This window comes from Podarcis raffonei, chromosome 3 (assembly GCF_027172205.1).
Source record: "Podarcis raffonei isolate rPodRaf1 chromosome 3, rPodRaf1.pri, whole genome shotgun sequence".
NCBI classification, from domain to species: domain Eukaryota; kingdom Metazoa; phylum Chordata; class Lepidosauria; order Squamata; family Lacertidae; genus Podarcis; species Podarcis raffonei.
This window is the reverse complement of record NC_070604.1, coordinates 40,392,874-40,404,713: the sequence shown is the minus strand read 5'-3', so window position 1 is coordinate 40,404,713 and position 11,840 is coordinate 40,392,874. Positions and strand designations below refer to the sequence as shown.

The 11,840-nt window shown below is 43.2% G+C and overlaps 1 protein-coding gene across 1 annotated transcript; it reads left to right on the top strand.

Annotated features, from left to right (window-relative positions):
• Window positions 1-495: 495 nt before the first annotated feature.
• CGAS (cyclic GMP-AMP synthase) lies at window positions 496-9,496 on the top strand. Its single transcript, XM_053381263.1, has 5 exons — window positions 496-1,677; window positions 2,312-2,543; window positions 3,527-3,781; window positions 4,396-4,498; window positions 9,125-9,496. The coding sequence occupies exons 1-5, from the start codon at window positions 583-585 to the stop codon at window positions 9,465-9,467; spliced, it is 2,028 nt and encodes a 675-aa protein (XP_053237238.1). The 5' UTR covers window positions 496-582; the 3' UTR covers window positions 9,468-9,496.
• The last annotated feature ends 2,344 nt before the right edge of the window (window positions 9,497-11,840 follow it).

Here is an 11,840-nt window from a genome sequence, read left to right as displayed (position 1 = left end):
ATAGAGGAGGGAGAAAGGTTGTTTTCTGCTGCTCCAGAGAAGCGGACACGGAGCAATGGATCCAAACTGCAGGAAAGAAGATTCCACCTAAACATTAGGAAGAACTTCCTGACAGTAAGAGCTGTTCGACAGTGGAATTTGCTGTCAAGGAGTGTGGTGGAGTCTCCTTCTTTGGAGGTCTTTAAGCAGAGGCTTGACAACCATATGCCAGGAGTGCTCTGATGGTGTTTCCTGCTTGGCAGGGGGTTGGACTCGATGGCCCTTGTGGTCTATTCCAACTCTATGATTCTAATGCTATGAGGGAGGCTGCAGCGGGGACTTTCCTCTAGCCACTGTCTCCATGCCTCGCATACTTCTACTGTATAAACTTCTCTCATGCCGCGTCTCGCTCGCCTTTTCTCTAACTGCCCTCGTACTTCCTCAAAGGGGACTTGCTCCATCCCTGACTTGACTGGGCAACCCAAAATAAGGAAGACGGGGAGGGAGGGAGCAAGCTGGTTCAGACACGCTCCCCGCAGCCCGGAGCAGATAAGTTTCGTTTCTCCTTCAGGATGCAGCCGTTCACGTGGCTAGCGGGTTCATATGTGGCTGGGCGGGCGCGGGGCGCCGACACAGGAGACGCTGAGCTCCGCAGCGAGGACATCTTTTTCTGACGCCATGGGGCGCGGTGGAGCCGGGAGAGGCGCGAGGAAGGGCGAGGCGGCCCCGGCAGCGAAAGGGGACGGAGGCACTGCGGGATCCAAAGGGCGAGGGGAGGGCAGACGGGGCGACGAGGGAGACCGGGCATCGCAGCGGGCGGGGAAAGGAGTTGCTGCCTCAAGTGGGAGGAAAACGTCCCAGAAGAAGAAGGAGCCAGACCAAGCTAAGAGCAAACTTGCTCCCGAGGAGCCTGGCTTGTGGCAGGCGCTGGGAAAGCTCACGCTCGATGCAGGGGAGCGCGCCGACGCCGAGGAACCCCTGCAGGCAGCGAACGGCGCTGCTGCCCAAAGTGGGAAGAAAAGCTCCCAGAAGGAGCCGCCGGATCAGAGGAAAGCCGTAGGGGGGGCCCGGAGGAAACTGAAGAGCACATTTGCTCCCGAGGAGCCTGGCGCGAACGGCATCCCAAGCCTGATACAGGCGCTGGGAATGTGCACCATCTCGGCAGAGGAACGGCCCAAAGCCGAGGCAGCAAACGGCGCTGCTGCCCCGAGTGGGAAGAAAGCTTCCCGGAAGGAAAAAGGCGCGCAAAAGGCGCAGGAAGCCGAGCAGGCTATGTGTGCTCTGGTAAAACTAGAGCCCGCCCCGCGAGGAAGCGCAGTAGTAGCCCCCAACAAGCGGGTCGCTTCCCAGAAGGCGAAGCCTCTCCCCAAAGAGGAGGAAGAAGTCGGCCAGCCAGGCAAAGAAAGCGCCTCCACAGAGAGGAGAGCGTCCCGAAAGAGAGAGCAGGAGAAGGCATATGAGCTGGCGGGGAAGGAGGCCGGCGCCCGAGGGAAGCTGCTTCCCAAAGAGCCTGGCCCGAGGGGCAACCGCAGCTTGAGGCAGGTGCTGGAGAAGCTCAGGCTAGCTAAAGAGGAGCGCTCCAAGGCCGCGCAGCTGGTTAACAAGGTCAGGGTCATCCTGGTAAAAGCAATAAAGAGTGAAGCGTGCTTCTCCTGCGTCGAAGTGCTGGGCACCGGCAGTTACTACGAGCGCCTGAAGGTAATGGAAGATGCAGTGCTGGAGACTGCTCGGGGCATCTTTCCTTGCACCGGTCCAAAAGCTGCCGGATCCCAAACCTTAAAAACACTAGTCGTGGATGCTGAGATTTGGGGATGATGTCAGCATTATTGCCCTCCTGTTGAGGCTTCTGGAAAGTACGACTATGTGGCGGTCCTCCATGCAGCTGGGGAGTTTGAAAGCACTTTATCCCATCGCTTTTCTCGGGAAAACCCGTTTACCACTGAATCAGAACAGATGTCAGTTTTCTGAAGATTGACGTTTGTTCCCATTCAGCACTAAACAGCGGGTTTTCCCAGGGAAAGCATGGGGCAAAAGAATGACCTCTCATTGTAGCTATGGGGTGGGGGAAAGCATTTTTGCCCCAGATGAAGCCTCCAGAGGGGTGCCATTGAGGCTGCCAGCCTGTGGGTGTAAGCAAATGTGTGTGGGTTTTGATCACTATTATGCACCTAGCAAGGGTATTTCAAATGACATGACTGCGCAGAAGCACTTTTCAGTGGTTGTCTCCAGAGGGCTGTAAGGATGACCTTTAGTCTGGAGTCATGAGAACACAAGTTATTAACACATTCTGGGACATAGTAAATTGTGAGAAATGTTTTTGTCTGTCTTGCAGATTTCTAACCCAAATGAATTTGATATTATGCTCAAAGTACCAGATATGAGAGTTGAACTAGAACCCTGCAATGTTGCTGCTTCTGGTGCTTTCTTCTATGTAAAATTGAAAAGGAACCCTGGAGAAAAGGCACATCTAGCTAAATTTTTAGATGACAAAATGCATCTTTCATCTTCTGATATGCTGTCAGCACTGAGGAACATTATTGTAGAAGAAGTAAAAAAAAAAAAGGGTAAGTATTCATTACATTATTTTTTTCCCTTCCTCTTCAGAGATAAGCAACCCTCCTCAAATACTGTGTGCAAACAGATGAATGCTCTCTAGTCCCACTGAAATTTATAGGTCCAATTAGAAATAGTAATGTAGGATTTCTGCAATGGAATTGGAAAACTCAGCTGCTTGAAATGGAAGATAAGATTAGTTTGATAAGCAGAAAGTTAGTTAAACATCTAGTTTAATAGAAACATTAGAAACATTAGTTTGATAAGCAGAAAGTCATGTTAATTTTAAATGCTGAACACCTGCCATTTTTGCCATAACAAAAAGTTAGTTGAACTGAAATATTTGGTTAGAAGAATGTCAATATAAAATTGACTTTGTATTGTAAACATTTACTATACAAATTGGATATTATTTTTATTGGGAAACATTAAATATTGTATATTTTAAGAGATAACCCAAAATATACTGCAAAGAATTCAACATCACCCTTTCCCAAATGTTCTAGGAGCACAAGCATATCAGCTTGCCCAATGGAGTTATATCCCCTCTCCTCCCTGTTCTGGAAGTTCTTCCACCCACCTCTGAGCCTATTTGGAGGGGGGTACTTGGGGAGCAGAAAGCAGACAAGACCTGTTGCACTGGCAGAAATCCTTGTGCAGGCTTCCACTAGCCTGTTTGTTGAATCCAGCCTACAGCTTCCTTAATAATTGTGTTATATTCTTGTTCACCACATAATGTTTAAATTGGAATTTAGTTTTTTGTTGCAGAGTAACAATAGCAGAACTGTAGTGCCACTACCACATTCCCCCCCCCCCAAGGTCTGTGTTAGCTGCTGGCATTAAGTGCCATAACTGAAGTTGATGCTGCTTACTTGGCTATATTGTTTTAAGTACATATTCTTAACTTCCTGTTCAAGTCATTGTGAGGTGGGGAAATCTTAATGAAACACAATGAAATTGGTTTGGATTAGATTGTTGCTGTTGCTATCAACAGATCTGGATGTGGAAGTGCATGTAGAGAGAAAGAAGCCTGGATGCCCAGCAGTAACCCTTCTCATTGGAAAGCCTCCCTCCGTTATATCGGTAGATATCATTCTTGCTTTGGAATTTCGGCACCGGACCTGGTGTGAAAGTACAAGGAATGGCCTGGATATTACAGGATGGCTAGGAAGTAAAGTAAAGAATGCCTTTTTAAACGAACCACTCTACCTCGTGCCCAAGATTGCCAAAGATGGAAAGTGCTTAATAGGTACTAAAGCTTATATTTGGCTAAATACATAACGCACAAAGTCATGTCACTGTATCAGGTACTTTAGCTGTTGTGTGGTGTTAGACTATTTTCAAGAGACTGCAGTAATTGGTTATTCTTTCTATGTGCTGTAAATAACAACAAATGTTTTGAAGTACCAGGGTCCCTGTTCTGTTATTTCTTAAGAAAAGAGACTCCTTCTTTAAAAGAATATTAAAGCTGGGCAACGGTCATCAGACCAATCCTAAAGGCACAACTGAACAACAGTGGGATAAGCTCTCTGCTTCATGGTAGCTAAACTTCCTATACAAGCAGAAAAGTGAAGAACTGGGTTGTATTCCTTTTTCCAAGGCTAAGATACCACTTGACTTGGATTTTGCTCAGCATATGTATGCACAGTGGCAGCATTTAGGCCAGAACCAGAACAAGGGCAAAAGTAGTGCCTTTCCACAGCTGCAAGTTTTTGCTTATGAGTTTCAGTGTTCACATAGTAGCTTAAAGGGTCACATAATCTGTCACTAATAAACAGTTAAAAAATAGCTCAATCAACATGTTCTTTAAAGAGAGATTTCCAATATTTTACATTGTTTCTTTTTTTAAAAAAAAAACCTTAGAAAACACTTGGCGACTCTCTTTTTCACATATTGAGAAGGCTATAATGACTAATCATGGCAACTCAAAGACCTGTTGTGAAAAAAATGGACAAAGATGCTGCAGGTTAGTATCTTTAACTACTGTTCTCCTATTTGCTTTGTCAGTTTTAGCCACTATATAAGTCTAGAAAATGCTTAGGAAACTTGGAAATTGTAAGGATTTACTGGCTACAACTCTCAACTAAATGTACTGCCAAACTATCGTTTAGAGGTATAAAATGGATGTAGTGCCAAAATTCTGAATCTCCATAGGCTCAAATCAAGAATGATTGAATATGGTAAAACTCCCTGTGACAACTGTCTAACACATGGGTCGGCAAACTACGGCCCCAGGGCCATTCCTTCTGGATCTGGCCACAGACGGCCCGGGAATTGCCGCTGACCGTTCAGCCTGTGCCACCCCCCCCCCACGTGGTGGTGCCTCCTCCCGGCTTCTCCCCGCCCTGCCTAGAGCTGGGAGGAAGGGGAAGGGCTTCATTGGTGCCAGGAGCAGCTGTGTGAGCGCTTGAGCAGCCATCATTTAAAGCAGCCCCTCTCCAGAGCCCTTTCGCGTGCCACTCATCTTCCCTCCGCCGCCAGCCCCTGCCACTTGCAAGACACAGGTAAGCAGTCACTGGGGCTCATCCAGTGCTGTGGAGAAGGGAGGAGAGAGTCGTGGGGGGTTGGTGGCTTACCTGAGTAGAATGTCAAAACAAAAATTTTTTTTTCCTTCCAGTAGCACCTTAAAGACCAACTATGTTAGTTCTTGGTATGAGCTTTCGTGTGCATGCACACTTCTTCTTATCTGAAGAAGTGTGCATGCACACGAAAGCTCATACCAAGAACTAACTTAGTTGGTCTTTAAGGTGCTACTGGAAGGAAAAAAATTTTTTTGTTTTGACTATGGCAGACCAACACGGCTACCTTTCTGTAACTGAGTAGAATGTGTCCTTTTATTTAAAATGCATCTCTGGGTTACTTGTGGGGCCTGCCTGGTGCTCTTGCATGCTGTGTTCTTTTATTTAAAATGCAGTGTGCATAGGAATTCGTTCATCCCCCCCCCATATAGTCCGGCCCGCCACAAGGTCTGAGGGACAGTGGACCGGCCCCCTGCTGAAAAAGTTTGCCAACCTCTGGTCTAGTGATTGACTAACTGCCATGTTCTTAAGAGGAAAAATAATAAAACAGATGTGGAAAATCCCAATTTGGGGCTTGCAACCAGTGGCAATTCCAACCACATATGCAGAAGGGAGATCTTGGTGCCAACAGAGTGACAGTGTGTCACTCCACAAGTGGAGGTTGCCAAGAAGCTATTGAGGTTGTTAGGATGGGCAGAGAGACACCTACACCTCATTTCTATTCCTTCAGCACAAAGGGAGTTTGGATTGCTCTGTTAATCTCCCAGCTATTGTTGGTGACTAGCAAGAGCCTATATTAAAGAATGTGCACTTAAATCAGCTGGCATTCACTGACTCTGAGGTAATTATGTTAGACTAATAAACTATGATTTATTGTACAGAGAGTGAGCATTGTGCCTGTGCAAAACTTTTGAGTTTGGGAAATAACACTTTTCTGTTGCATCTAAGCCAGGAAACCATGGTTTAAACCTATATATAGCAAGTATCTTCAATCAGGACCCACTTTTCCCCCTTTCCCTTTTTTAATTGTGCTTTATTGATTTTAAAAATACGGCACAAAGCAATCAACAGAAAGAAAGGAAATAAAACATTCATTCCATGCTTAATTCTTATTGTAGGTGACATTTTGTGATCATGACCTCCAGTCTCCCCATTGTGATTCCCAAGTTACATTCTTCAACTAGGATAGACTCTATATACGTCCTATTAAATTTTTGGTCAGTGACATCTCGGAATTTTGCTGATAATCTATTTAGTTCTGCACATTCTCGCATTTTGTTCTGCCAATCTAGTTTTGATGGGATAGCATCTCTTTTCCAGCCCTTTGCAATTAAAATTCTAGCTGCTGTTGCTGCATACATGAAAATTCTCTTAATTTTTTTTGGGATTTCATTGCTTATTCCTAGCGAAGGCTTAAGGCTTCTTGAGGAGGGAACATTTAAACATTTTCTTAAGTTTGTTGTGTATTATCTCCCAGAATTCTCTGATTTTTTTTGCAGTTCCACCACATGTGGATCATTGTGCCTTCCGCCTACCTGCATTTCCAACATGTGTTTGACCTAGATTTAACCAGTGTTAAATACCACCTGTTGAGCATTTTCACGCAGTTCTCTTTTAGATTATAACACGCAGTGAATTTTATATCTTCCCTCCATAGCTTCTTCCATGATTCCGTTTAGATGTTATAACCAAAATCCCTAGCTCACTGTACCATTACTGATTTTACTTCCTCCTCCTTGACCTCCCAGTCAAGGAGGAACCTATACATTTTAGAGAGTGGTTTGTATTTAGTTTGGATCAGATCTTTTTGGAGTCTCAAAGGATCTGTGGAAACACCCAATTTTTTGTCCTTTTGGAAAGTGTCATTCAGTTGAAAATATTGCATCCAGTCTGTTAGGTGGTTTCGGATTCTTAGAATTTTTTGAGTTTTAACTTACTTTCTTTTTCTTCCAGCAATTCTTTATAGGTTGCCCAATTACCTCTCATATTTTTCTTTTTAACCAAGAATGCCTCTGTTGGGGACAGCCACCAAGGCATTTTGGGTTCTAGTAAGGCCTTATATTTGGCCCACACTGTATATAGAGATTTCCTAACCACATGGTTTAAGAAGCTTTTATGTACTTTGACCTTCTCATAACCCAAATAAGCATGCCAGCTGTATCTATTGTCAAATCCCTCTAGATCCAGCAAATCCGTGGTTTGTAGTGTCAACCACTCCCGGATCCAGGAAAGGCAAGCTACTTCATGTTAGTTTCAGATACGGTAGTGCAAAACCTCCCCTCTCCTTTATGTTGATTAATAATTGGTGCTTAATCCTGGGGTTTTTGACATTCCAAGTAAATCCTTCTGCCAGTCTTTGAAGCAGCTCACTGTTCCTATCACCTGGATAGTTTGAAACAAAAAGATAATTTTTGGAAGCACACTCATTTTTATCATAGAAATTCTTCTCTAAAAGCAAATATTTAGCCTACTCCAAATTTCCAAATTGTTTTTTATCTCCTTCTAGGTGCTGACATAATTATCTTGAAATAAATTGATGTTCTTTGGTGTGAGCCATATACCCAGATATTTAACTTTTTTACTGATTTCCAAGCCACAGATCTCGCTTTTTTCCTGAACCTCCATATTTTTAACTAGTAATTTATTTATTTTTGCTTGAAGCCTGCCACCTGTCCAAATTCATTTATCAATTCTAATGTTCTTAAGAAGTTTTCTTTTGGGTTCTCTGTAGTTAAAGCTTTTAGTTTGTAAGATTTCCCTCCTATTACTACACCTCTTATCTTCTCATCTTCTCTTATCTTCTTGTTCAGGATTTCCAGTACTAAAATAGCAATGGGGGCAGGGGGCATCCTTGCCTTGTCCCCTTTCTTATGTTACAGCTATCTGTGATGTTGCTATTTATAATGAATCTTGCTCTCTCCTCCGTATAGATTGCCTCTGTTCCTCTGCAGAAGATATCTCCAAATCCCATTAGGTTAATTTGTGTTTTCATAAAGCTCCATGAGATATTATCAAACGCCTTCTTTGTGTCTACTAGCATGAGAGCTGCTGGTTTGTCATTTCTGATTTCTAGGTACTCCAGTATATTAATAATATTTCTTATATTACTATTCGTTGTCCAGGGAGAAAGCCCGCCTGGTCTTCATGGATTATTTCTCCCAGAGTCTTTTTTAATCTCTCTGACAGGATGTGTGCAAGAAGTTTATAGTCATTGTTGAGTAATGAGATTGGTCTGTAGCTTGAAATAAGTGTTAGGTCTGTCCCGTTTGGGAATTAATGTAACAAATGCTTCCTTCCATTTCTCTGGTGTTACTCCTTTGGCTAGTATATAGTTCATTACCTCTTGTAAAGGTCGTGATAGGGCTTCTTTCGGCTTCTTATAATAGCAGGCTGACAGTCCATCTGGACCCAGTGACTTCCCTGGTTTCACATTCTTGATTGCTTGTTGAATTTCCATGGCTGTAATTGGTGCATTAAGATGTTTAATTATTTCACTTGGAATTGCTGGAAGATTGTTATAGTTTAAAAATTCTCCGATCTCCTCGCAATCAGGAACCACTTTTAACCCATTCCTTCATCTTCTGTCATGTATTTCCATGATGGTAGTGCTCATGTTGCAGCCTACTATTGGGTCCTATCCTACCTTTTAAAGATTCAGTGCTATATAGTAATTGGAAATTATTTTCTGAATGTTGATCCTTACATAGCCAAAATAACTATCTCCTTTTCTTCTTTTTCATCTCTCACCACTGCCATCCCCTCTAGCTCAGAGACAGCACTTAACTAGAGGGCATGGCACTGGTGAGAAATGAAATGTATATATTTAAAACTTGATGATGTGAGGAAGGCAATTTCTAGAAGCATTTATGGAACTGAAGATGAAAGCACATCCAAGTTACTTGTGGCAAAGGTTAAGCTATGCTATCTAAAAGTCCAACACAGTCCATCTAATAGCACAACCTGTCCCAAGCAGGTCTGTGAATAGCAAATATCCCTGTTAAATCAATTGTTCCTAGTAGGATGTGTGTTTCAGAATAACATATTTCACAGTGTTTTTTATTATTTCCCAACAGGAAAGATTGTCTTAAGCTTCTGAAGTATTTGCTGGAGCAGCTTAAAACAAAACATGAAAACAGAAATCAGTTTGAAAAATTCCACTCTTACTTTGCCAAAACTGCCTTTCTTCATGCATGTACCAAGTGGTCCCGTGATGATGAATGGCTTGCAGCAAATCTTCACGAATGTTTCAACAGACTACTGGATTATTTCGTGGGTTGTCTCAGAGCGGCCGAGTTAAAACACTTTTTTATACCTGAGTTCAACTTGCTTCAGACAGTTGAAAAGACCAAATGTAATGCACTTGCAAAAGTAATTGAAAGTGAGCAAAACAATATGTTTCCTATATTTTTCCTGTAACTTTAAAATAAAGAGCTATGGTACTTGAATTCATGCAAAGAATTATGAATGAAATTGAAAGACACTATGGGTACTCACCTGAAAGGATTACAAGGACATCACAAAGTGGGATATCATTATGCTTCTACTTGCTTGAAAGGCAGAAAACACTTGATAATTGTGAGTTGCCTCTCCCGCAAAGTGACCACCTTCTTGCCAAAGCATAAATCAGACTTAGTAACTCAAATACACCAAAACCAAATCAGATTAATACATCAACAGTTTGATCACCCTTCCAGTAATTATTTGTTGAAGATGTGAGTTTTACACTTGTGCCTTAGTACTATAGCAGGGGTGGCCAACTCCCAAAAGACTGTGATCTACTCACAGAGTTAAAAACTGGCAGTGATCTACCCCCTTACCTTTTTGGGGGTTCAGGTCAGTTGTTGAGCTTTCTTTAAGAAGGAGGAAAGCCCATTTTTTGGGGGTGCAGGGCAAAAATGTGATCTACCAGTGATCTACCACAGACGATCAGTGATCTACCTGTTGGACGTGCCTGCACTATAGGTATCTACCTGATAAACATTGGAAGTACAATCCAGAGAACCATTGCCGCCACACCAAAACTCCTGGTTTTAGTGGACGTAAGACGAAGTGACCGGCAACAAGTATGTAAGGTAAAGAATTTCTCCAAGAATTGACCAGACAGGGCAAAGACTTTTGCAAGGTTATCATGGTCCTGGGTTGTTCAAGGCCTTGTATACCAATAGCAAAACCTTAAACCTGTCTTGGTAGTATTTAAGCAGCCAGTGCAATTCAGCACAGGTGTTTCACACTGTCAGTTGGGCACCACCTGCGGCAGCCTTGCTAAAGTATTCTGCACTAATTGCAGCAGATACAGTGTACTGGGTTACCGCAATCTGGAAGTTGACATTGCCTGAAATATTGTAGCTTTCACACCATCCTTAATTGACAGGTGTCCTAGCTAGTGAAGTCACTTTGGCCTCTGGTGGCAAAGTTAATGTACTCCGAAGCAATGTACCTGCTCTTTTAGAGTGAGTGCAATCACGTTCAGAAGAGGGCAACTGACCTATTTCCCTGATCTGGAAAGCCACTCACCCACAGCCTCAGTCCTACCAGGATTCAAGTTGGCCTTCTTCCAGCCCACCATTGTGCACACACACCAGTCCAGCTACTGCAGGGCCACATCTGACTGATATGGAGAAAGAGGGTTGGGTGTCAGCATACTGATGACATAATGCTCCAATTCCCCTTATGGCTGCTCCCCCAATGGCTTAATATAACTGTTGAATGGTATGGGGGATAAAACTGCCCTGAGGAATTCTCAGCATAACTACAATGAGGCTGAAGCCCATTCTCTCAGTGTTACTTTCTGGAGCCAAGTGGAGATAGGCATGGGACAACTTACTGCACCCCATGCATAGCTTAGGCTATCGCTGGTAGCTGGCAGGCAAGAAAAAGGTTGGACAGTGTTTGCTGTCCTCTCACAAGCAAGCTCACATGCACATACCCTTTTAAGAAGGCCCAGTAGGTGCTGTGAACATAACCCCATGGAGAGTAGGAAACTTGAGACTTATGTGGGTTTTAAAGTTAGTGGCCAGCAGCTATGATGTTACCTCATGGGGGTACAATAGCCACTGGTAGTGAGATATTGTCATATGCCATAAATTCCTGGCTCCAGTTGTGAACTTGGTTTCTAAGAAAACTGCTATGCTCTCTCACTGCTTTTAAGGGCCAGAGTCTCATGATAAAGTCAATTGCTGGTAGCAGCAATACATAGGCTCTTGCATAGTTAGGAAGTGGGCTGAGGAAAAAGAAAGTTCTGTGATCTAGTACCTCACTTTCAACTTTCTTTGAGTAAGTAGAGATAGTGTGTATAGTTTATAACACCACAATATAAAGACCGCTTTTCATTATGTGTTTTGCACTCAGTACTTTGATGCAAGTACAAATCAACAATTTACAATGCCAGTTATGGCTTGCTCTTTCAAAACATTTCCAGGCAGGCGTCAAATCACTTCCCTGCCACTGTTAAACATTTGGAAAGGAAAGCTTTGTATTTTATTTGCATGTTTCCTTTATATTGTAGGAACATTTGAGAAAGTGCACATGCATAGAGAACTCATTTGGCAAGGACAATGGGACATTTCCCCAGTTGGGTGCATATCTTCCTGTGGGAGCAAGTTACATGCAATTATGAGGAAGAGAATGTTTAATTAGGGGTACTTTTGGAGTGTGTGTGTTTGCCCTCCTGCAAATGACCAGCTTTTTTGTGTGCATAGGTATACAACAGTATTGCTAAATGTAGACCATATTTTGTTGCACAGAATTCCCCAGGATCTATTTGATATATAAATAGGAAATGGCTAATCC

What these genes read in the sequence shown, in the direction of transcription:
- CGAS (XM_053381263.1), top strand. Translation starts at nt 583, where the DNA reads ATGTGGCTGGGCGGGCGCGGGGCGCCGACACAGGAGACGCTGAGCTCC. An exon ending in AGAAGTAAAAAAAAAAAAGG is followed by an intron (nt 2,544 to 3,526) that starts GTAAGTATTCAT and finishes TGCTATCAACAG; the next exon opens with ATCTGGATGTGGAAGTGCAT. An exon ending in AGATGGAAAGTGCTTAATAG is followed by an intron (nt 3,782 to 4,395) that starts GTACTAAAGCTT and finishes AAAAAACCTTAG; the next exon opens with AAAACACTTGGCGACTCTCT.